This window comes from Pagrus major, chromosome 19 (genome assembly GCF_040436345.1).
Source record: "Pagrus major chromosome 19, Pma_NU_1.0".
NCBI classification, from domain to species: Eukaryota; Metazoa; Chordata; class Actinopteri; order Spariformes; family Sparidae; genus Pagrus; species Pagrus major.
The window spans coordinates 10,076,015-10,096,570 of record NC_133233.1 but is presented as its reverse complement, the minus strand read 5'-3'; the positions used below and the strand labels follow the sequence as shown (position 1 = coordinate 10,096,570).

At 39.6% G+C, this 20,556-nt stretch overlaps 2 protein-coding genes across 6 annotated transcripts; both read left to right on the top strand.

Moving 5' to 3' along the window:
- Nucleotides 1–98: 98 nt before the first annotated feature.
- LOC141014897 (copine-3-like) lies at nucleotides 99–9,663 on the top strand. 2 transcript variants are annotated; one of them, XM_073488835.1, is made up of 16 exons: nucleotides 99–312; nucleotides 1,626–1,798; nucleotides 2,021–2,200; nucleotides 2,293–2,367; nucleotides 3,627–3,698; nucleotides 3,823–3,900; nucleotides 3,979–4,068; nucleotides 4,731–4,829; nucleotides 4,924–5,007; nucleotides 5,204–5,263; nucleotides 6,121–6,254; nucleotides 6,805–6,859; nucleotides 7,385–7,436; nucleotides 7,544–7,677; nucleotides 7,936–8,169; nucleotides 8,514–9,663. In XM_073488835.1, exons 2-16 carry the CDS (start codon nucleotides 1,640–1,642, stop codon nucleotides 8,631–8,633), a joined length of 1,626 nt encoding a protein of 541 aa, XP_073344936.1. In that variant the 5' UTR covers nucleotides 99–312; nucleotides 1,626–1,639; the 3' UTR covers nucleotides 8,634–9,663. The 2 variants fall into 2 exon arrangements, with proteins under 2 accessions (XP_073344936.1, XP_073344937.1); XM_073488836.1 differs by having other exon boundaries at nucleotides 99–374.
- Nucleotides 9,664–10,137: 474 nt separating this feature from the next.
- Nucleotides 10,138–20,332, top strand: LOC141014393 (copine-3-like). 4 transcript variants are annotated; one of them, XM_073488142.1, is made up of 17 exons: nucleotides 10,139–10,196; nucleotides 11,023–11,219; nucleotides 11,425–11,604; nucleotides 11,782–11,856; nucleotides 11,988–12,059; nucleotides 12,630–12,710; nucleotides 12,800–12,889; nucleotides 14,626–14,724; nucleotides 14,931–15,017; nucleotides 15,298–15,357; nucleotides 15,463–15,596; nucleotides 16,464–16,518; nucleotides 16,690–16,741; nucleotides 17,483–17,616; nucleotides 17,830–18,066; nucleotides 18,171–18,285; nucleotides 18,792–20,332. In XM_073488142.1, exons 2-16 carry the CDS (start codon nucleotides 11,061–11,063, stop codon nucleotides 18,279–18,281), a joined length of 1,626 nt encoding a protein of 541 aa, XP_073344243.1. In that variant the 5' UTR covers nucleotides 10,139–10,196; nucleotides 11,023–11,060; the 3' UTR covers nucleotides 18,282–18,285; nucleotides 18,792–20,332. The 4 variants fall into 4 exon arrangements, with proteins under 4 accessions (XP_073344241.1, XP_073344243.1, XP_073344242.1 ...); XM_073488143.1 differs by lacking the exon at nucleotides 10,139–10,196 and adding an exon at nucleotides 10,456–10,500; XM_073488140.1 differs by lacking the exon at nucleotides 18,171–18,285 and having other exon boundaries at nucleotides 10,138–10,196.
- The last annotated feature ends 224 nt before the right edge of the window (nucleotides 20,333–20,556 follow it).

Here is a 20,556-nt window from a genome sequence, read left to right as displayed (position 1 = left end):
TAACAACAGAAGCCGGGGGGGGGGAAAAAAGTTTCTTGAATGCACCCCGGTTCTGTTCCCTGCATATGCAGTCGATAGGCAACACCCTAAACTGCTGAGAGGTTCCGTCGTAATTTTCCACTGGTTAGTCTACTGCACAGTGTGTCCACAAAGTGCTAAACAGGTGGTCTGATATTATCAATACGTAGAGAAAATTAATATTTAATTTAACGACAAAACAGTGGGAGTTATCGCTTGGCCCGCTAACTAGCTGGGCAGTGCTGACCGTCGGCTCCACCCCTGCGCTGCTCAGCTGTTCTTGTCAAATAAACGGTAAGCGTTCTTGTAAGGCCAGAGGCAGGACTAAATAGTATATTTTTTCATCAACTAAAAAGGTAAATAACCCCGAGTAAACTTTCAAGTGATGTAAAGAAATATGTTTATATGGAGACAGCTGTCAGTATTTTTGGTATTCCAGACATCGCCACACCCACCTAACTGACCGTGCTCGCGTGCGTGAACATAACGTTAATTAATGTAAACGCTAAGCTAAAGCTGATGTCAGCTCGGGTAACGTTAATGGTAAACAAGTTGTCAAAGTGCTAGCAAAGTTTAAGCTCTGTTTTGTTTTTTGTTTTTTTTTATGATTATTTTACATTTTTTTTAATTGTTGCCTCTACTTAAGTAACAATACAAGCTCCTCATTGTTTGGTCTGTTAAAGATACACTCCGTAAAGTTAATAAGTTGTTAGATGACAAACAATGCTACCTGTTTGACTAACACCAGATAGGAGTTGTCTGTACAACACTCAGTGGTGGGTTTGGGCTATTCAGAGTACTAACACTACCCAAAATTAATTAGAAAAATTGGGATATTTCAGTATTTCACTCGATTGTTTGTTCTGTGACATATCTGCATTTTTATTTTGTGTTTTGTGAATATTTTTGGTCAACCAAAAATAATGTGAGACATTTCATTGTACTTTTATTGCATATCCCCAACTAATTTTGAGTAGTATAAAAGTACAATATCATAATGTAAAAATACTCACTGAGGTCAAAAGTCCTGCAGTCAAAATTGTTATCGTATTAATGGTACAGAAGCATGGGAAACAAAATCTAAAGGATTAATGAAAACAGTTATTGTGCTGAGTTGTCGGAGGCAGTGAAGTTCAGAAAATATAACATTAACACCGCCTCAAATGTAGTGGAGTAAAAGTATTAAGGAGCGGAAATTGGAAATATTAAAGTGAAGTATCAATAGCTGCAATGAATAATTGATTAGTTGTCAGCTAATGAGTTAATCTATTTTGATAACTGATTAATGGTTTAAGTCATTTTTGAAGAGAAAAAAAGTCCAAATTCTTTGATTCCAGCTTCTTGTGAATGTGAATATTTCTGTGGTCTGTACTCCTCTTTGACAGTAAACTGAATTGCATTTGGCTGTGGGCAAAACAACATTTGAGGACCTCATTTTGGGCTTTGGAAAACAGATTTGTTCACTAATTTATTCATCAAATAAATCAATTAATTGATGAAAAATAATCCTTATATGCTGCCCTATACTTCATAGACTACTTGCTAGTCACTCTCATTTCTGAATATATTGGTGGATAATTTGTTGTGCATCTGTTTAATCATCTTAGTACAACAAGCTGCCATGGCTTCAGGCGGGCCCCAAGGGCCAGGGGCCACTCATTTGACCACGAAGGTGGAGCTGACCATCTCCTGTGAGAACCTCATGGACATGGACGTCTTCTCTAAGTCTGACCCTCTGTGTGCGGTGTACATCAACACCACAGGCTCCCAGTGGTATGAGGTCTGTATAAGGTCATGGGAGGAGAAGAGTTAAAAATCATGTGTTATGTATATGATTTAATTTTGAATAAGCTATTTATAGAGATGTTTACGTCTAACACAGACATTACTGCATGTATTGTTGGCACAGTAGCTGATGATCCTCCCTCATATATTTCCACCTCTGTATTTGGAGTAATGTGACACAATCTTAGATTATATGTATGTTTTTCTCGTGAATCAGATTGGGCGCACAGAGATGATCCTGAACAACCTGAACCCAAAGTTTGCCAAGAAGTTTGTTCTCGACTACTATTTTGAGATGGTGCAGAAGATGAAATTTTCTGTGTATGATATTGACAATGACACCTATGACCTAGGTGATGACGATTTTCTCGGGGAGCTTGAATGTACCCTGGGCCAGGTGAGCTTCACTTTGTACAGTTTTGAAAGTAAAACTGTGGTCGTTCTTCCTCCTATTCATTATTCTGTGACACTGTCATTGTCTGTGTCCAGATTGTTTCTAACAGGCAGTTGACTCGGCCTTTAATGCTGAAAAGCCACAGGCCTGCAGGTCACGGGACCATCACAGTGAGTGGACTTATTTTCTCATTCATAAGCAATGCATTAGCTGTAACTGAACACCCTCTGTGTGGACATAGAGGCTGTCCAGACCTGGTATTACTATTCATCCTGAGTGATCCGATCACAAGTGGACAGCTCTAAGTACAGATGTGAACACCCTCAAGAAACATTGAGAACCTATTTTTGATCCTATTACTCAGACCACATTCAGAGGTGGTCGGGGCCACATGGAAGGATCACCTACGTACCTGACTTCCTCTGTGAAACAAGAAGAAGAAGCCACAACAACAGGCAGAATGGATGACATGCTGTCTGTTTTCCATGTAGTTCACTGTGATGCTAATGACCTTTTTGGGGTCTCTTAGCCGACAAATGATCGCAGCAACTAGCTCAACTCTGCTTACTTGCCAACATTATAAGCTATTGTAACACACTGTTTCCACTGATGAGTGAGTTGTTGAGTTAGGAGAAACTTTCTAAACGTTGTGTCTACAACACATTCTTAACTATTTGGGCCTTCTTAAATTAACATTTGCCGTTAATTCGGCAAATGTTATATGTGAAGATAGTTCTTTATTTGTGTAGAAAACAAACCGTTTGTCCCAATGTTGTAAGTGTTAATTTGCGTATACAGTGGGGAAGTGAGATCTGAACACAAGTGGTCACTCGAGCCTAATGCCACGTGTGAACTGACAGGCTTAGAGCTGTCCACTTGTGATCGGATCACTCAGGACTGATGTTGATACCAGGACTAAACAGCCTCATAGAGACACATTAGACAGAATAGCTGCAAGGGATCATTTTGAAGTGTAAATTGAGTTCAGACCTTCAGACCAAAGTTTGTTTCAATCTGGCAACCAAAACAAATGTAGAGAAATGTAGTGTGAACCAATGTGGGCAAGTCATATTTTACAGGTCATTGTGCATTGTGTATCGCCTTCCGTTGATGACGCTAGATGTGATTGTATCAAATATCCAGGATTCTAGTTATGTTTGTTTAAGGAAATCATTCCATTGTATTAACCAGATAGTTAATCATTACATACCATCATGTGACCCCAACAAGGGGTCACAGCTGGGTAAGAAAACGTGAAACGGCTTTATATCATTTCACACCACTAAACAGCACAGTGGTGTGAAATGATATCATTTCTGGGTTTGAAAAGACCCCAAAATTCAATGAGTTGTCTCTCGTTACCATATGCTCCAAAGCACAAAATCTACCATATGTTAAGAGTTTTTATTTTTTCATATGTGTAAACTAGATCTGTGCTGAAGAAATAACAGACAACAGAGTGGCAAACTTCGAGGTGTTTGGCCGCAGGCTGGACAAAAAGGTAATGAAGGCCCTCTTAAATAGTTAGACAATGACGGTGGTGTTCTTTATTATTTCAACTGTCTTTTTGTTTAATTAATGTATCTTGAAGTAAAGTCAATAATTAATTGGATCTGCTTGCTCAGTATTTGTGGTGGTCAGATCCTTATCTGGAATTCTACAAGCAGATGGAAACTGGATGGCAGTTGGCTTACAGGACAGAGGTAAACTCATTTATTAACAACACATTCCTCTCCCTGCATAGAAACACTAATTTGTGGCTCATTATAACTTTTATTTAGGTGGTAAAAAACAACATAAACCCGATATGGAGACCCTTCCGGATCCGACTGCAATCTCTCTGTGGAGGAGACCCAGAGAAACCTGTAAAGGTATTTCTTGAAACAATTTTTGCTCTCAGTGAATATTCCCTGTAAATGCAGCCTATTAACACAACCTGAGAATGCTCCAAGGTGTTATAACTGTACAATTCATTTTATTTTTTAGGTCGCCATAATTGCCCATGCTCCTCTAACACACTAATGAACACTTGTAATTGCATTTTCTTTTTCGTCTCACAATGCTCCCAAGCTTATAGCAAGGGGATGCTTGCGACCCGGCGGGATAAGCGATGTGTGTGTGTGTGTGCACGGTTTGTGACATCACCACTTGAAGGTGTGCCTTTTCGCTACGCTCTTTTTACTCAGTTGAGTTACTCTCATTGCTTTTACTGATTTACTTTGATAATTAAGAGTGAAATGTATCTCATTATTTATGCATGCGAGGTGTGACCTTTATGATTTACTGTAGGGATAGATTGATATTGGTCCAATGATATGATGAAGCTTCCTTGTTGACTGCATATAGTGAATACTGTGTGTTCTAGATATTCTTATATTAAGAAACGCATTTAACAAGCATGTCTTAGCACTTATTAATACTGCTTTTTAATTAAATTGGAAATATATATTAGGATGACTGTCAGCAAAAAATGTTAGCAATGATTTTTCTTGTCTTTGAACTCATCACGGGGTGCCTCTTATTTTGTCTGAAGGTTTACTGTTATGACTATCATGTCAACGGCTCCCACAGCCTAATTGGGAGCTTTCAAACCACACTTGCAGAGATGCAAATCGCAACACCCGTTTGCCCGGTGAGACTTTTTTGTGTGTATGATTCCCGCTCTACCAAAGACCTGTCATTGTTATTTTGATCGGCATAAGTGACACGAAAGTTCTCACCTGCAGGCTGAATTTGAGTGCATCAACCACAAAAAGTTAAAGAAGAAAAACTATAAAAACTCTGGGGTCATCTGCATCAAGAGCTGCCAGGTAATGTTACTAAATTCAAGACATCTCACCCTACCTTGATCACCACTATAGTTTCTCTCAGTGAGCTTCTGCATTGCTACATTGTTTTCCTTTAAGAAAAGCAGAAATAACTCTTGTTGATTCATACATATTTCATCAAGCCTGGTGATGTTTATTCCACCAATACACATTGTTAACCAAACGTTAACCCTTTCAGGTGGTGAAGGAGTTTACCTTCCTGGATTATATTATGGGGGGCTGTGGGATCAACTTCACTGTGAGTTTGGAAATGTCAAACACAAGATGTTATTATTTTGATACATTTATTTATGTGCTCATTTTTAAAGGTCCCATATTGTAGAAAGTGAGACGGGTCTAGATGCTATGAAATACTAAATACTGCGAAAGTATCAAAACGCTCACCCTAGTAGACATGGACACAGCCCTTTATTCAGAAACTGGGCCTCCAAATGAGCTGTCAGGACTTCTGTAAGGTTGTGATGTCACAACTATACAGTCACCACCCTCAGCCAAGCTACCAGCACGATCACGATTGCAAAAACACACAAATAGAGCCATCTGTAGACTTACAGTAGCTACAAGACATGATATACATGATATAGCCTTGACATGGTTAGGTTTAGGCAGCAAAACTACTTGCAAGGGGTAGGCAAAAGATATCGGGGGGCATGTATTTTAGTAAAGTTAAGTGGGTGTGTCTTGTACTAAAGCAGCTGGACCCCTCTCAAGACATCGGCAGAGCTGATGTGGAAACATGGTGGGCAGTGCCTGCTAAAACAAACATTCAGAAAGAGGAATGTATAGACGTGCTGCAGTAATGGACAGTATAAGAAAGAAAAATGTGTTTTTTGAACATTAAAGAGCATGTACATAGAAAAGTTTGAAACTGATCGTGAGCATAATATGGGGCCTTTAAGGAGCAGATCAAACATACTCTCTGCTTTGCAAGTAAACTAAATTATGTTTTGTTTGATTTTTCATTTGCCGTAAAATTGCTTTCAGGTAGCATACATACATCTATGAAACTTGCAGAATTTACATATCTCTCTTTTGCATTTGGTCACTGAGCAGCTCTCTATATCTTAATTCTATCCTCTCTCTAACACGGGCTAGATTGCCATTGACTTCACAGGCTCTAACGGGGATCCCAGAACTCCAGAGTCCCTCCACTATATCAACCCTGAAGGCTATAATGAATACCTGACAGCCATCTGGGCAGTGGGTAATATCATCCAGGACTACGACAGGTAAACCAAACCTCAAGTAAACAGAGATGAAATATGGTCAAAAAGTAAGGCCTTCTGAAAATCTCAAGACCGTCTTCATGCACTAGGAATTTGCTGGATTAAAACAAAAAATAAAAACAACAAACAAACAAAAAAAACTGGTTCTTCATGCTGCATATTCTCACGGTACGGAGCTGCAGGCCCTCTGCTAAAGTTGGGGTTAGGCCACTTTGGAATGTGCCAGGATGGTGCCAGTGTGAAAGCTTTCTTAGCCGGGGGTTGAGAAAGTCCTAAGGATGCTTTTAGCTTTGGGCTAAGTGCAGTTTGAAAGCCTTAAAGTAAGTCTTTAAACTTCTTTCATTTAATTACTTGATAATATTTACACAAAGCCAGTCAGATGTAGTGTAACTTTTTAATTTGACCACGTTGATGTGATAAAATTTGCTTGCTTGCAATAATCACACTCGACAGGATTTAGTTTTACAGCTGTAATCTACTGACGGGTGTGCCTTGTTTAGTATGTGGTATTAATCTGACACTAATGCATTTGTTTTTCCCATCTTCTGTGTAGTAACAAGATGTTTCCTGTCTTTGGCTTTGGAGCCCAGGTCCCTCCCTCCTGGCAGGTATGAAAAAAGTCCTAATTGTTGTACAGAAATATTGTGCTTTCACATGTATATCATTAATCTCCTCAAGCTATTTTCAAGTTGCTGTCTTTTACAGTAAATCAAAAGATGTTTTATTCAATTGTTATGTCTCAAATTGGTCTTAAATGAAATCAGGATGATATGAATAACAGATTCCTGGTCTTTGAACTGACTAAATTAGAGTTTGAAAATTTGGGATGTTACCAGTTTAAGATTGATTTTATTAATATATTCTGTCACTTAACTGGTTGGTAGTGTTTTGCACTTTTATACCAGTTCATTATTGGTCTCTGAGCTGTGTCAGCCAGGAAATCATATTTATAGGGTAGGTAATACAACGGGTTCCTGACAAGACAAACCTTGAAGGAAATAGGAACAATGTGACAAAATTGACAGTGTTTTTCTGACTTGCCCGATTTTAAAATTCAGAAGTTTGTTGTAAAATGCCATGGACTGTATTCTAAAGCTTTTATATATTTATCTTTTTATGAATCATGCTTCCAGGTTTCCCATGAGTTTCCTATCAATTTCAATCCAGCAAATCCATTCTGCTCTGGTAAGGTGACCTTCGCTGTTAAAAGTTGTTCAATAAAGCTGCATTGGTGCTGCTTGACACTCGTGTATGTGTGTGTGTGTGTGTGTGTGTGTGTGTGTGTGTTGCAGGCATAGAGGGTGTTGTGAGTGCCTACCAGCAGTGTCTACCTCAGCTGAAGCTCTGGGGACCCACCAACTTCTCTCCGATTATCAACCACGTCGCCTGCTTCGCCAGGCAAGCTTTCCGGCAGCATACGGCCTCAGTAAGTAACCAAATTCTTTTCTCAGAAGAAAAACTGTTATTAATGTGAAATCACAGGACCCTCCTCCTTCAACTTGCTCTCTGTTGGAAAAACTGAAAACCCTGATAAATTATAGGTAATACCAGTTGCTAATGTTGACTACAAGACAAATGGCAAGCGAAACAAACTGGAAATTAGACTATAAAGAGCTTAATCAAACTAAACTTTGTGTACTTTACATCTGATGTTCCCCATCTTGTTTTCTCTCTCCACCTGCAGCAATACTATGTGCTGCTCATCATCACAGATGGCGTGATCACAGACATGGACCGGACACGCACTGCTATTGTAGAAGCCTCTTATCTGCCCATGTCCATCATCATAGTGGGTGTGGGCAGGGCAGACTTCAGCGCGATGGAGTTCCTTGACAGTGATGACAAACTGCTGCGTTCGGCCAGAGGTGATGTTGCCGCAAGAGACATCGTCCAGTTTGTGCCCTTCAGAGATTTCCAGGTAAGCTGAAGTCTGTACCTCTTTGCTGCACTAACAGAGTTAATGTATATGCTACATATACCAGATTTTTCTTAAAATTAATCAGGGAACACTTCATTATACTTTATCACATGTATAGCAGGTGTTTGCTTACTTGGAAGTAAATATAATATATATGTAAAATAACTAATTTCACAGTTCAGTTTGATGTTAATTTTGTTTTTCACAGTGGCTCCCTCTGCCCGTCCTTCTTAACCACTCTCTACAATAATGTAACATGACCCTGCCCACGTGTCTTCTCTCTAGCGTTTCTTTAATTTTATTAACACAGTATAATGTCAGCATAATTGTAATTGTCATTGCAGGGAAACAGCGTGGCCCTCGCCCAGAGCGTCCTGGCCGAGCTGCCCGATCAAGTGGCTTCCTTCTTCAATTCTTACAAGCTGCGACCACCTAATATATTCAGTCTTTCTGATCCGTCCTAGAAAGGTACTCAGAGTACCTGGTGTTTACTGCTTATCTGCTTCTTCTGCACCCTCTTTCTGCATTTATTGTACGGAATGGCACAAATCCATGCCAAGAAATGAACGTGGATTAAAAAATAAACAATAAAAAATTATAATGAAGTTCATGAACAATGATAATAATAATATATAATCTCAAATCTGCAGCTGGATTTTCAGTAGCCTTTTAAATTTGGTTGAACTTGATGTAAAGTTCATTGAGGAAGACATGATGGCTTGTATAGTACATGATAATATTAAATAATCACTATAAAAATAATCAGAATATACTCAGTCCACTATGAATGTAACACTTGACATGTTGGTATGGCTTTGTTGATTAATTGTCATTATTTATTGTATATTTCATTGTTTTATAAATGTTTTTCACTGTTTTCCCTGTATTACCTTTTCTCTGCTGTTACTTTTGTGATGCAAGCCATATTTCTAAGACAAGTTTTGTGTCTTTTTCATGTTACAAATCAACCAAGAGAGTAGTACACTCATAAAGTGTGTCGTGTGTTTTCTGTCTGTCCAAGCACCAGCACCAACACCATTACGATGATGTCTGTCCTGGTTGCTTTTGTATATGAGAATTTAATTTATGTATAAAGGGATGTGATTTTGAGCATGATGTGTATTTTACTGCTAAGTTTGAGCTTTGCCCTGATTCTGTGGGTATGAGTGTAAGCAGTCAAAAAAAAAAGTGTTATTCCAGTTATGACGATTGCATCATGGAAGATCAATGACGTATGCAAGCTTCCTCTGCACCCTACTATGGAAGTAAGGGAATTTTACTCAAATAGGTTTTTCTATTGCATCAGTGCTGTGGGAAACTGAGACCACAAAGATGTTACTTCCTCTGTAACTGTGGTATTACTCTATTGAAGGGAACATTATGTCAACAGTTAGACATAAGTGACACCAAATTCAGTAAACTTTATGTAGGTTTATCTTGCTTTCTAACAAACTGCATTACTGCATGAAAATGTCAATAAAAATGATACCCTTACCCCATTGAGTGAATGAGTATCTGTAGTGGTTTGGTGCGTACACAAACACTGCGGGGGATCATGTTGGATGCAGAAACAAAGAGTATGAATAAAATAAGCTTTCTCAATTTCAGCTTGTGTCCTTCAATGTCCATGTCCACAGCAGCTCTGGACCACAGTTCCTCTCATAATTTCTGGATGTGGAGTAGCTCATGCTCACTTGATGCTCCCTATTATGTGGGACTTACGTGTTCACTGCATGACTCAAGTGTACACAAAGTCTCTCCACATCTTTAATATTAAAATCTAATTCCCTCTGGATTTGTGGCCATTTTACAGACCTAAGTTTAAAATATTTTGTTTAAATCTTGAAAAATGATGACTGTACAGCTCCTGTGCACAGTGTGCACCACACTGACGGGTGTCCCTGTAACAGAAAACAAGCGCACCGGGCACCGCCCACAGCAGTCAGCTAGCTAGCTCTTCTGTCTGTTGCCATTGCAACTGAAAAAAACCCAGCAGGCACAGCTAAGCTATCTGGCTAACTAACAAGGTAGGATATGTCAGCGTGTAGACATCTTCTGAGACTCTTTTTCGCTGTCAAAAGAAATAGAAATAAATGTTTTTATAAGCTACTTAGCATAACATAACGTCAATCGCTAACTTATAGCGTAATGTGACAGAAATGATGGCGTTACCATCGTACAACGTTACTGTTCTTCGTATCATGTGACGTTGACTTGGCTGGAACTTCAATGGGTGTTAACTCGTTCACGTTAAACGTTAACGAAGCTAGGAGGAGCAAACACCTGTGACTTTTTGTACATTTGAAAGGCAGGAGCTAACTGGAGGGAGAGGTTAGTGAAGTGTCTGTGTCTGCCAGGCGTAACGTTAACTAAGTTACGTCAGTGTCTGTCTCTTATCTTGGTTAGAATGATTCGACTTCTGCTAACGCTGCCCCCCGTTTGAGGCGCCCTCCCAACACTGTTGGCTCAGTAGTTGGCGTTAGATCACAGCAGTGCGGTGATGGAAAATTACGAGACTTCATTAAAACTGAAAGGGCGATAAGTGGATCATGTGCTGTCGCGATTTACGACTCTAACGAATCACAAGATTCGTGCTATAAAACGGGTTTTACACTCCAGTCATATACACATTAGCAACTGTCAACCTTCGTAGAAACTGTAGACTGAGACAGCCAAACTTGGACTAAAGACAACATTAGCGTCTGGTTAATACACGGGGGTGGATGCAAGTGGTGCAAACGAATGGAAATGGCTGCAGCTCTCAGTAGAAGTCATGGATCAGTCATAACTTGCTCACTATGGGTGTGGTATAGTCAGTGTTCCCTCCTTATGTCCTGTGTCCATGTCTGTCAGCTCGTGTGCCTGAGTGAGTGAGTGCCCCCCAGGCTGTGATGGCAGCAGTAGGAACCGCGGGGCCCAGGGCCACTGACTGTGTGACCAAGGTGGCTATAAGCGTCTCCTGTGCGAATCTTCTCGACATGGACGCCTTCTCAAAGTCTGACCCTCTGTGTGTGCTTCTCATGAACAGCTCAGGGCCCCACTGGTGTGAGGTAAGTAGGTCAGCAGGTTGTAAACTCTGCCAAGGAGCACCTATGTGGTGTATTCACACCGGTATTTCCAGTATTGGTACACAATTTTGAAGTGAGATACCTCAACTGTATTTTTCTGTCACTTTGGAAATGTCAGTTTGCTGTGAGTCAACAGGGCCTATGTAAAAAAAAAAGTCTGTGACTGAGAAACATCTATCTGTGTTAGATTGGCCGGACGGAGAAAATCGAGAACTGCCTCAATCCCCAGTTTTCCAAGACTTTTGTCATTGACTACTACTTTGAGATGGTGCAGAAGCTGAGGTTTGAATTGTACGACATTGACAGTGCCAACTGCAGTCTGCAAGACGCTGACTTCCTGGGAGAGCTGGAGTGTACCTTGGGACAGGTTAGCCCTATTTGCTTACCGTGAAAAGTCATTTATCATCACAAAAGCTTTTTCCTCATGCTTTTGTTGCTTCATCAGGGTTGAGTATATTAATCCTTCATCATTTGAAGTGTTGTTGGTGCAGTGGCATTTACAGTGATGGCTATGAAAATAAAAAGTGTATTTTACCCCCTCCAGATTGTGTCCTCAAGGAAACTGACAAAACCACTTGTCATGAAAGACAAGAGACCTGCAGGGAAAGGAACCATTACCGTGAGTTGCCTTTATTCAGATTGGTAGTTATATTTCTGCTATAGAAATTTCTGCGTGTTGTGAACTTGTTGTTCCTTGTTGTATTTGCACTTATGCGATATTTTTAACACAATGCTGTCCCCATGTTGTAGATATGTGCTGAAGAAAGAACAGACAACAGGGTGGTGCAATTTGAAGCGGCAGCTAGAAAACTGGATAAAAAGGTATTGATTACTCTTGTGCATTTGAATTATGCGTATGAACTCAGAATTGATTTGACTGATCCGAGTAGAAAACCATTCTCTGATGTAATTTTCACTACAACTACAGTTAGGCTCTGGCAGCTACAATAATACCATGTGAAGACTGCAAGTACTGTGACTGGTCGGCCTGGTTTTCTTGTGGTTTCTGCTTCAGCATTAGGCAAGCTGGGACAAAAGGCTCAGTCCTGCTGCTTTTTAGGTACACAGTAGTAGTCACTCTGCTAAACTGCAGCTCACTCAAGATATCACAGTGAATGAAAGATTGGAAAGAGACTGAAAGAGGTGTAAATGGATGTTACTCCAGTTGCATCAGTACAGTGAAGAATGTAAACACAGTTACTGTGAGGGGCATAAGTAAAGCTTGTTGTGGCCTGATCACACAATACATTCATCTAGTGTTGCAGCGGTGCAGTCAAAATTGCTTAACTATTAATTAATACCTCCATCATCAGTATCCATGGTGAGCAACCACTTGCACATGCTGAAATGTTATTTATTTGAACTGTATATTGTTTACTTATTTATCTACAGGATTTCTTTGGCAAGTCTGACCCTTTCCTGGAATTCTACAAGCAGACAGAAACTGGATGGCAGCTCGCTCACAGGACAGAGGTACAGACAACACTTTGTATACCATACCACCAGGCAAGTAAAGTCATCAGTATAATGTGTATTGACAGTTTGTCTGTGCTGTTATGCAGGTGGTGAAAAACAACCTGAACCCAGTATGGAGACCATTTCGAATCCCGCTGCAGGCACTCTGTGGGGGTGACGTGGAGAAATCTATAAAGGTACACACATGCTCACATACATATTGATTGTAGGGCATTGTGACTGATGATACAGCAGCCATTTTCTACTGCCTGTCTCATCCTGGTTAATATCTAACGTCAGCTTCTCTTTCAGTCATGAATTAGCTCAACCTGAAGTGATGTGAAGATGCCTGTTAGAGCTGGTAAAACAGATTTTCAGAGAATGTTACAATTAGGATAATGTCAAAGAATAATAGACCAAATGTACTGTATTTAACAACTTCCATACATTTATTCTGATAGATGGTGCAGTGGGAATCAAACTCAGCTTTTTTTCTTAAACATCAACAATCACAAACACTTTTAATCACTGACTCATTTTCTGTTTGTCATGTAAAACTATAGAAAGACTGAATCAAGGCCACGCTGGGAGCTCTGCCTGTCTTTTATGGAATACCTCTTGTGCATATACAAGGGTTTGATAATCGAACTTAAAAATAAGGAAATGTGTGTTAGCATTAGTTTATGTATGTTGTTTATTTTTGTTTCCACCCTCTAACCCTATAAAAGCACACTTGTCAGGAAGAGATCCTTTCCAGTCGGCAGTGCAAGTGAGTTGACTGTCCCCACAGTGTGTGCTCTTCTTGTGAAGGATGCAGTGTCTATAACAGGACAGGCAAAAGTCCTAGATGCATCTACATCTATCTTCAAGGAATACGTAAAAACAAAATTTGGGAAGTTTTGGCACGCTGGTCAACTTACCTGTTAAATGATCTGTCTTCTTCGTCCCGGCAGTCAAAGTCCTCACCGCTGTTAATCACCCCAGTAACAGTTAATACTGTATATTCCCTGTCATCAAACTGATCCTGATGGTTTGGCCGTGCTGCTGAGCCCTGGCTTCACTGCCCGCCTTCCCAGTTCCAGGGCTCATTCCTGAAAGCCTCCTCCTCATGGCGGTCCTGTGCTAGTGGTGTAAACACCAAAACTCCCCCTAATTCTTCAATTTCCCTGAGGGAACCTCCCAAAAGGATTAATAAAGTCATCTGAGTCTAGTTAGCTTCACAGCTAAACTAGTTAACCAGCAGCTACAGAGTGTGAGGGTTTTTTTGTCTGCGACTAATGAAAACTTGGTCAACCAAGACCCTTTTCATCCACTAATGGTTACGTTGACTATTAGGGGGCAGCCCTATTTTTAATTTTTATTTTCAAAGCATATGACATACATTTCTTTGTCAATGCTACTGGCCTACTATCATACATTATTTATACACAGGTAAATTAACCAATGGGACAATTTCCCACAAGGTAGACGTTTTCCGTTAAGATGGATGCCATTTTTAGTTATCCATTAGCTTTCTTAGCTATCCATCTTGTAGACTGACTGTAGCGTCACACAGTTTGTCTAATTTATTCTGGTTGCTCCATGCTGTGCCTATATCTGTTTGTCTTCCACCTGTTTTCTCAACACTGAAGGTACTTAGATGCTGTAGTGTTGAGATTCTGAGTAGGTTCCTTGTGTATCCGTGTAAGGAGGTAGTGGGACCTTTTCCATCCTGTTTGCCCATTAGAGGGCTTGTGTGTGTGTTTCTGCTAGATTTTTCGATATCATGGTGTTGCCTTACGTTTAAAGCGTCACCCCTAAAGCATGCTTTTGTCTCATCTGCTTTGATTTTCACACATTGGTTATTGTTTATCACTTATGTATAAGCATTTTTTTTTTTTACTTAAAGAGAATTGACTGGATTTGACTTGTTTCTCTTGTCTGTGTTTCCCAGGTGGACTGTTACGACTACAACAATAGTGGATCACATGACTTTATTGGATCCTTTCAGACCACACTCTCCCAAGTACAGCAGTCATCACAGACATATGCGGTGAGCTCTGTGTGTATGTGTGTTTGTCACATTTGGCGTTTTCCTTAACCAAAAATGTAAAGAAGAGATGATGAAATACAAAACATGGTTTCTCTCCCACATTGCATTCTCATTACAAGCATTTATGAAGCTTGGCATATATTTATAAATGGTGCGTGTACACATATACAGTACATTGCTGACACGTGTGTTTGTGCTCCTTTTAGGCCGAATTTGATTGCATCAATAGTAAGAAGAAACAGAAGAAGAAAGGATACAAAAACTCTGGTGTTATCATTATAAAAAAGTGCACGGTACTGTTGTTCTATATTCTTTTTTCTTTCTAAACTAATTGTTTTATTCGTCTGCTATATTCATTTTGGACCTGAAGCCGTTGCAAGCTGAAGAAATGTTCAGATGGCTTAAACAGTTGAACTACATGCATGTCTCAAACTTTGTATACACATTTGTTGTTTTATGTTGCTAACTTTAAGATAATAAAGGTAAGGAGACAAACACCACTACAGAATGTATGTTGTTATATATTTTTCTAAATAGTTAAATGATTTTCTGTCATGTTATATTTATTTTCAGGTAGTGAAGGAGTACACTTTTCTGGATTACATAATGGGCGGCTGTCAGATTAACTTCACTGTGAGTAGTTAATTTATTTTCGATACAGTATACATTGAGGATTTAATTTTGACGTGGTGAAAGTATTGTCTAATGTGATATTCTCTGTATTTATCTGTGGGCCAGATTGCTATTGATTTCACCGGCTCCAACGGGGATCCCAGGTACCCTCAGTCCCTCCATTACATCAACCCTAACGGCTATAATGAATACTTGGCAGCAATCTGGGCTGTGGGTAATGTCATCCAGGACTATGACAGGTAAATTGACTTGTATTGCATTATATTGGTGTGTCATAGTAGAGGAAAAATCCACCATAAAGCATCAAGCACAGTTAAAATGTTTCAACAAAAAGAACACCAGCAGTGAATGAGCACCCTGATCACTTTTATGTAAAAGTCATGATGGCAGTCTTACTTGTCAAACCTGTAACATTTCCATATCAATGCCTGAAGTCTGAGTTGAAAGTTATCAGATTAACACAAAGACTGCAGCTACATCGACATGCTGAGAAAGGGAAGGGCCCTCTAAGATCACTGTCATAAATGTATTTCAGTTATCATCACTCAAACACAAAATCAGTTGTGAACCGAGGAAACACTGTCAAAGAGCCAATTTCAATCAGACCAGATTAGTTTGATAAATTATTTTCAGCTCATTCTGAGTCAGGACCAGAAAAAGAAGGGATAAAAGTCTTGGACAACCACAGTAATTCTCAGACCAGTACTCTCTGTTCATTCCAACACATGAATGTCCTTTGAAAAGCTTTATGTAGAATATGAGCTAATAGGACTGTAAACTCGACATCCTGGCGTTCAGTGCTCGTGTACTGGTGGATACTATAGAAAAGATGGCAGAATTTTCTCTCTTGTAACATTATTGTGAAATCAATGCTGAAAATGTATCTGTTGATTCTTTCTGAGAAGCAGGGGTGAGTATAGAGACCACACAGCTCTCTCTGTAAATGTCCTGCCATGTCTGAGAGAAAAAGTTACTTATGTTTGAATGACTAAATGCCATCACTTTATAACAGATGAAGCAGTGTTATGTTTTCCATGTCTGAAAAGGGCTTCTGTCTAGTCCTCAACTTCCTTGAACAATTATTTTGTATCATTTCCTTCCCATAGTGACAAGATGTTCCCTGCTTTTGGATTTGGAGCCCAGATCCCTCCAACAATGCAGGTGATTGTTTCTGTTAGTTAAAACATACTTTGGTATTTGTGAGCATTAAATTCTATAATACATAAAAAAAAGCTCATATTTGATCCAAGAAGCCTGTATTGGACATTTCAACTGTATCTGTCTCAGATAAGTTGGTATGGGATCCAGATGAAGAGTTATTTGTATTTGCAGGTGTGCCACGAGTTTCCCATCAACTTCAACCCATCAAATCCGTTCTGTGCAGGTATTTATACACCGAAGCTACTGTGAATTCACATTGCTGTTTGTTTAATGAGACAGAACATGAATACAACAAAATAAATTGAAGAAATAAATCATTGCTCTAACATGTATGTTTCAACATGTTCTTGGTGTGACGTGTTGTAAAACAGTGTGGACCCAATTGCAAGACACTCAAGAGGAAGGCAGGATTAGGAACAAAAAGGAAGCTTTTAATAACCAAGCCAAACTCAAAAACCATACAATACAAAATCCAAAAAATCATAGAATCCAAAAAAACAAGTACAAAAATACCATAATACAAATTAGAAACACAAAAGCTTAAACAAAGTACAACCAAAAGCAAATTTCTAACCAATAATGAAGCCAGGAACAAAAAACAGAAACAGGAAGCCACGGCAACAAAACAGACGAACTGACAAAGACAGCAGGGAACACGGAGACTAAATACACAAGGGCTGACTGACTAACAAGACACAGGTGAACACAGAAAAGGGGCTGAAATCGCACAAAAGGAGGAAGTGAAAAGCAAAACACGACACATGAGGGCAGAATGTCAAAATAAAACAGGAAATCGCAGAACCACAAACTCAAACATGACACTTGATTTTGATCATCATATTGCAGTGTGTTGTCGATTTCCAATCTTGCTGAACTGCATTGAAATATCTATAAAATTACACTCAATATGACCTAGTTCTGCTCCATCCTAATGTGTGTGTGTGTGTGTGTGTGTGGTTTTTAGGTATTGAGGGTGTGGTCCAAGCCTACCAGCAGTGTCTGCCCCAGGTGAAGCTTTATGGCCCCACAAACTTTTCCCCGATCATCAACCACGTTGCCCAGTTTGGCAGGCAAGCCATGCAGCAGCAAACTGCCTCTGTGAGTTTACTCTCAAGTTAATCAACGCAGGTTAATCGTAGCTTTTGTGTGCAAATGTTTGCTATTGTAGTTTTGGTATGAAAGACGCCACCAAACAGGGACAACTGGATCTCAATGAATTCTTCTCTCTTCAGGTGATGGTGAAGTGAAAATCACTTCCACTTTTTTCTTTCTGGTTCTCATGTCGTTCCCTTTTATGTCACCGTTTCACAGCAATACTTTGTTCTGCTCATCATCACTGACGGAGTGATCACAGACATGGATGAGACCCGCAGCGCCATCGTCAATGCCTCTCGTCTGCCCATGTCCATCATCATCGTTGGAGTAGGTGGGGCCGACTTCAGTGCCATGGAGTTCCTGGATGGAGATGATGGAATCTTACGCTCTGCTACAGGCGAGGCCGCCATGCGGGACATTGTGCAGTTTGTGCCATTCAGGCAGTTCCAAAATGTAAGCTATGTCATAAAACAAAGTCTTTTAAAAGCACTTACCCGAAGCTTCTTCATAATTCTTAAATAATGCACGCATTTGAATGTGTGAATATCTTATTTCAGGCTGGCACTGCAGCCCTCGCCCAAAGTGTATTGGCAGAGTTGCCTGACCAAGTGGCCTCCTTCTTCAATTTATTTCACCTGAAGCCCCCCAGCGAACCCAACCCTTCCTAGAAATGTAGGAGTAACCCGAGCCTGACCTTATTCCCCTCCTTCATCCACACATTTGATCAAAAGCTGCTTTTTTAAAACGACATATTTTACTTTAATTAAAAACCTTTTTCAAAACTTAGGACAATAACCATAGGAACATCGGTAGTGAGCATCCTTGGGCACGTTTTTAGACAATATGATTAGATGTGAAATAGAAGAGTGTTGCCAATGTCTATGTTGTAACATCACTCTGTTTGCACAAAAATGTGCAACTATAGATGCTTGCAAGTTCCTAATTCTGTGTCAGCAGTGTGCTGCTCAGATAAAACAGATGTATGGGCACATTGATATACTAATCATGATTAAATAATCAGTAAATGCTTGTGATACTAACCTATGGCTCATGTCTCTAACCCCCTGCTTCACTTATTTGGTTGCGACAGTTAGTTCCCCTGCTGTCTCCTTCTAAATCGTGTGTATATATATTTGTCACTCTCAACTTGGTCCCTTGTCTCTACTTCTTCTCTTCAGGGTCCTCAGGAAATGCTCGCTCAGAGCGTCTTGGCAGAAGTCCCAGGCCAAGTGACGAGCTTCTTCAATACCATGAAGTTGAAGCCGCCCCAAGGTGACGGACCTTTCACCGACCTCTCAGCATCAGCACCCACCAGTGATGTATCGTGAGGACCAACTTTTCTTCTCAGTGTGCCAACTCCAAATACTGAGCAGACACTCATTTTTTTTCTGGATTATTGGAGCAGAGTCTGCTTGTGTTTCGCACTAAAGCAGTGATGCCCAAACTTCTTCCCCCGAAGGGTCGAAACTGAAACTTAAGCATGGGCCACAGGTCAAAAGCAAACACCTGTTTTATTGTATCATATTGTTCAGATCCAAAATGGGACTAGGAGCACAAGTTCACTTAAATGACTGAATTCCTGCGCAAGCGAGACTATATACATATACATATTTAAAGAACATTTTACCTCCCCCCAAAAACAATATGAACAGTGTATATATATATATATATATATAAAATCACTGTTCATATTGGTACATTTTAATAATTTTTTTTCACCAGAATCCTCTGGCCAGCCAAATCAAACCTCATCGCAGGCCAGTGGGACCCACTTTGGGCTGCTTTGCTTTGCTCTACAGTGTATTAGTCATAACCTAAACTCTTCCATGGCCATATGAGCATTCAACAATCTGTCCTGTTATGATTTGTAAATACTGTGTATCAATAGTAAAAAGCCATAGTACACACATATCATCAACATTTCCTTACATCCATTAACATATTAACATGGATATTTTTATGTATATTATATTTTAATGTGGCACTTACATATGACTTCATGATACTCCGGTGCCAGTTGTTCTATTGATCTGCAGTCAAGGGCACTAATTGAAACTAGTGTAACTTAACACAGGGCCTGTTTTATGTGGAAGAATAGATGCAGTCATCTCATAAGTCTGTCGGAATTGATATGAAAGGGTTAGAGGACATTATATGTTCTCCATGTCATCTCCAATACCTGCAATCACCGCTTCACACTTCCATGTTTGCCTGGAAAGCATAAGAGGCGTACATTTCCACTGAAACAAAGTCCTTAAACAAATATATGGCATTGCCAAAAACAATTCAGTCGTGTTTACATAATGGATCAATAAAAATGGATTAATAGCGTTTGTAAAAATAAATACCTTTTGTAGATTTTACACTACAAAAGCTGTTATGTCGTGTCATTGCTGCTGTTTTGTACTTCAGTCTTTTTTATATTCAGTTCCATATTAGATTTGACGTTATATTTGGTGCCTCTGCATGACTGTGTTGAATGTTAAACCAGGAGAATCTCATGATGAAACGCATGTTTATACAGATATAGATAAGAAATTCACTCTGTCTTAAAAAGAAGTGATCGAACCTCACTTTTCTGACTGTTATAAAAATGGCCTAATACATTTCACCAAGTGAACGTTTTGCACCGATCACTGTGGCATTATCTTATGTAACTCTTTATCAGTATTGTGTTTATATGATTTGCACTGCAATAAAATATATCTAACCTGCATAATTGTCAGCTCCTCCTTCAAAATATATGCAAAATTATTAGATCATTTGAAAGATCAGTTGTTGTGTTGTTTGTGCTACTTACTGTGTCTCCTGACATTAAATCAATACTGTATGTATTTTCACGAAGTAGTGAAGTGACAAAACACAAAACTAAATGCTATATTTATGTCAAACTGTGACTGTCTTGACATCATTTGTGTAACTTATGGCACAGTTCAAACGGGA

Excerpts from the sequence above, each read along its gene's own strand:
- LOC141014393 (XM_073488140.1), top strand. The coding sequence starts at position 11,061 with ATGGCAGCAGTAGGAACCGCGGGGCCCAGGGCCACTGACTGTGTGACC. Across the intron at positions 14,725-14,930 it reads AGTCATCACAGACATATGCG|GCCGAATTTGATTGCATCAA; the intron begins GTGAGCTCTGTG and ends TGCTCCTTTTAG. Across the intron at positions 16,742-17,482 it reads ATCAAATCCGTTCTGTGCAG|GTATTGAGGGTGTGGTCCAA; the intron begins GTATTTATACAC and ends TGTGGTTTTTAG.
- LOC141014897 (XM_073488835.1), top strand. The coding sequence starts at position 1,640 with ATGGCTTCAGGCGGGCCCCAAGGGCCAGGGGCCACTCATTTGACCACG. Across the intron at positions 2,201-2,292 it reads TTGAATGTACCCTGGGCCAG|ATTGTTTCTAACAGGCAGTT; the intron begins GTGAGCTTCACT and ends GTCTGTGTCCAG. Across the intron at positions 3,699-3,822 it reads GCCGCAGGCTGGACAAAAAG|TATTTGTGGTGGTCAGATCC; the intron begins GTAATGAAGGCC and ends CTGCTTGCTCAG.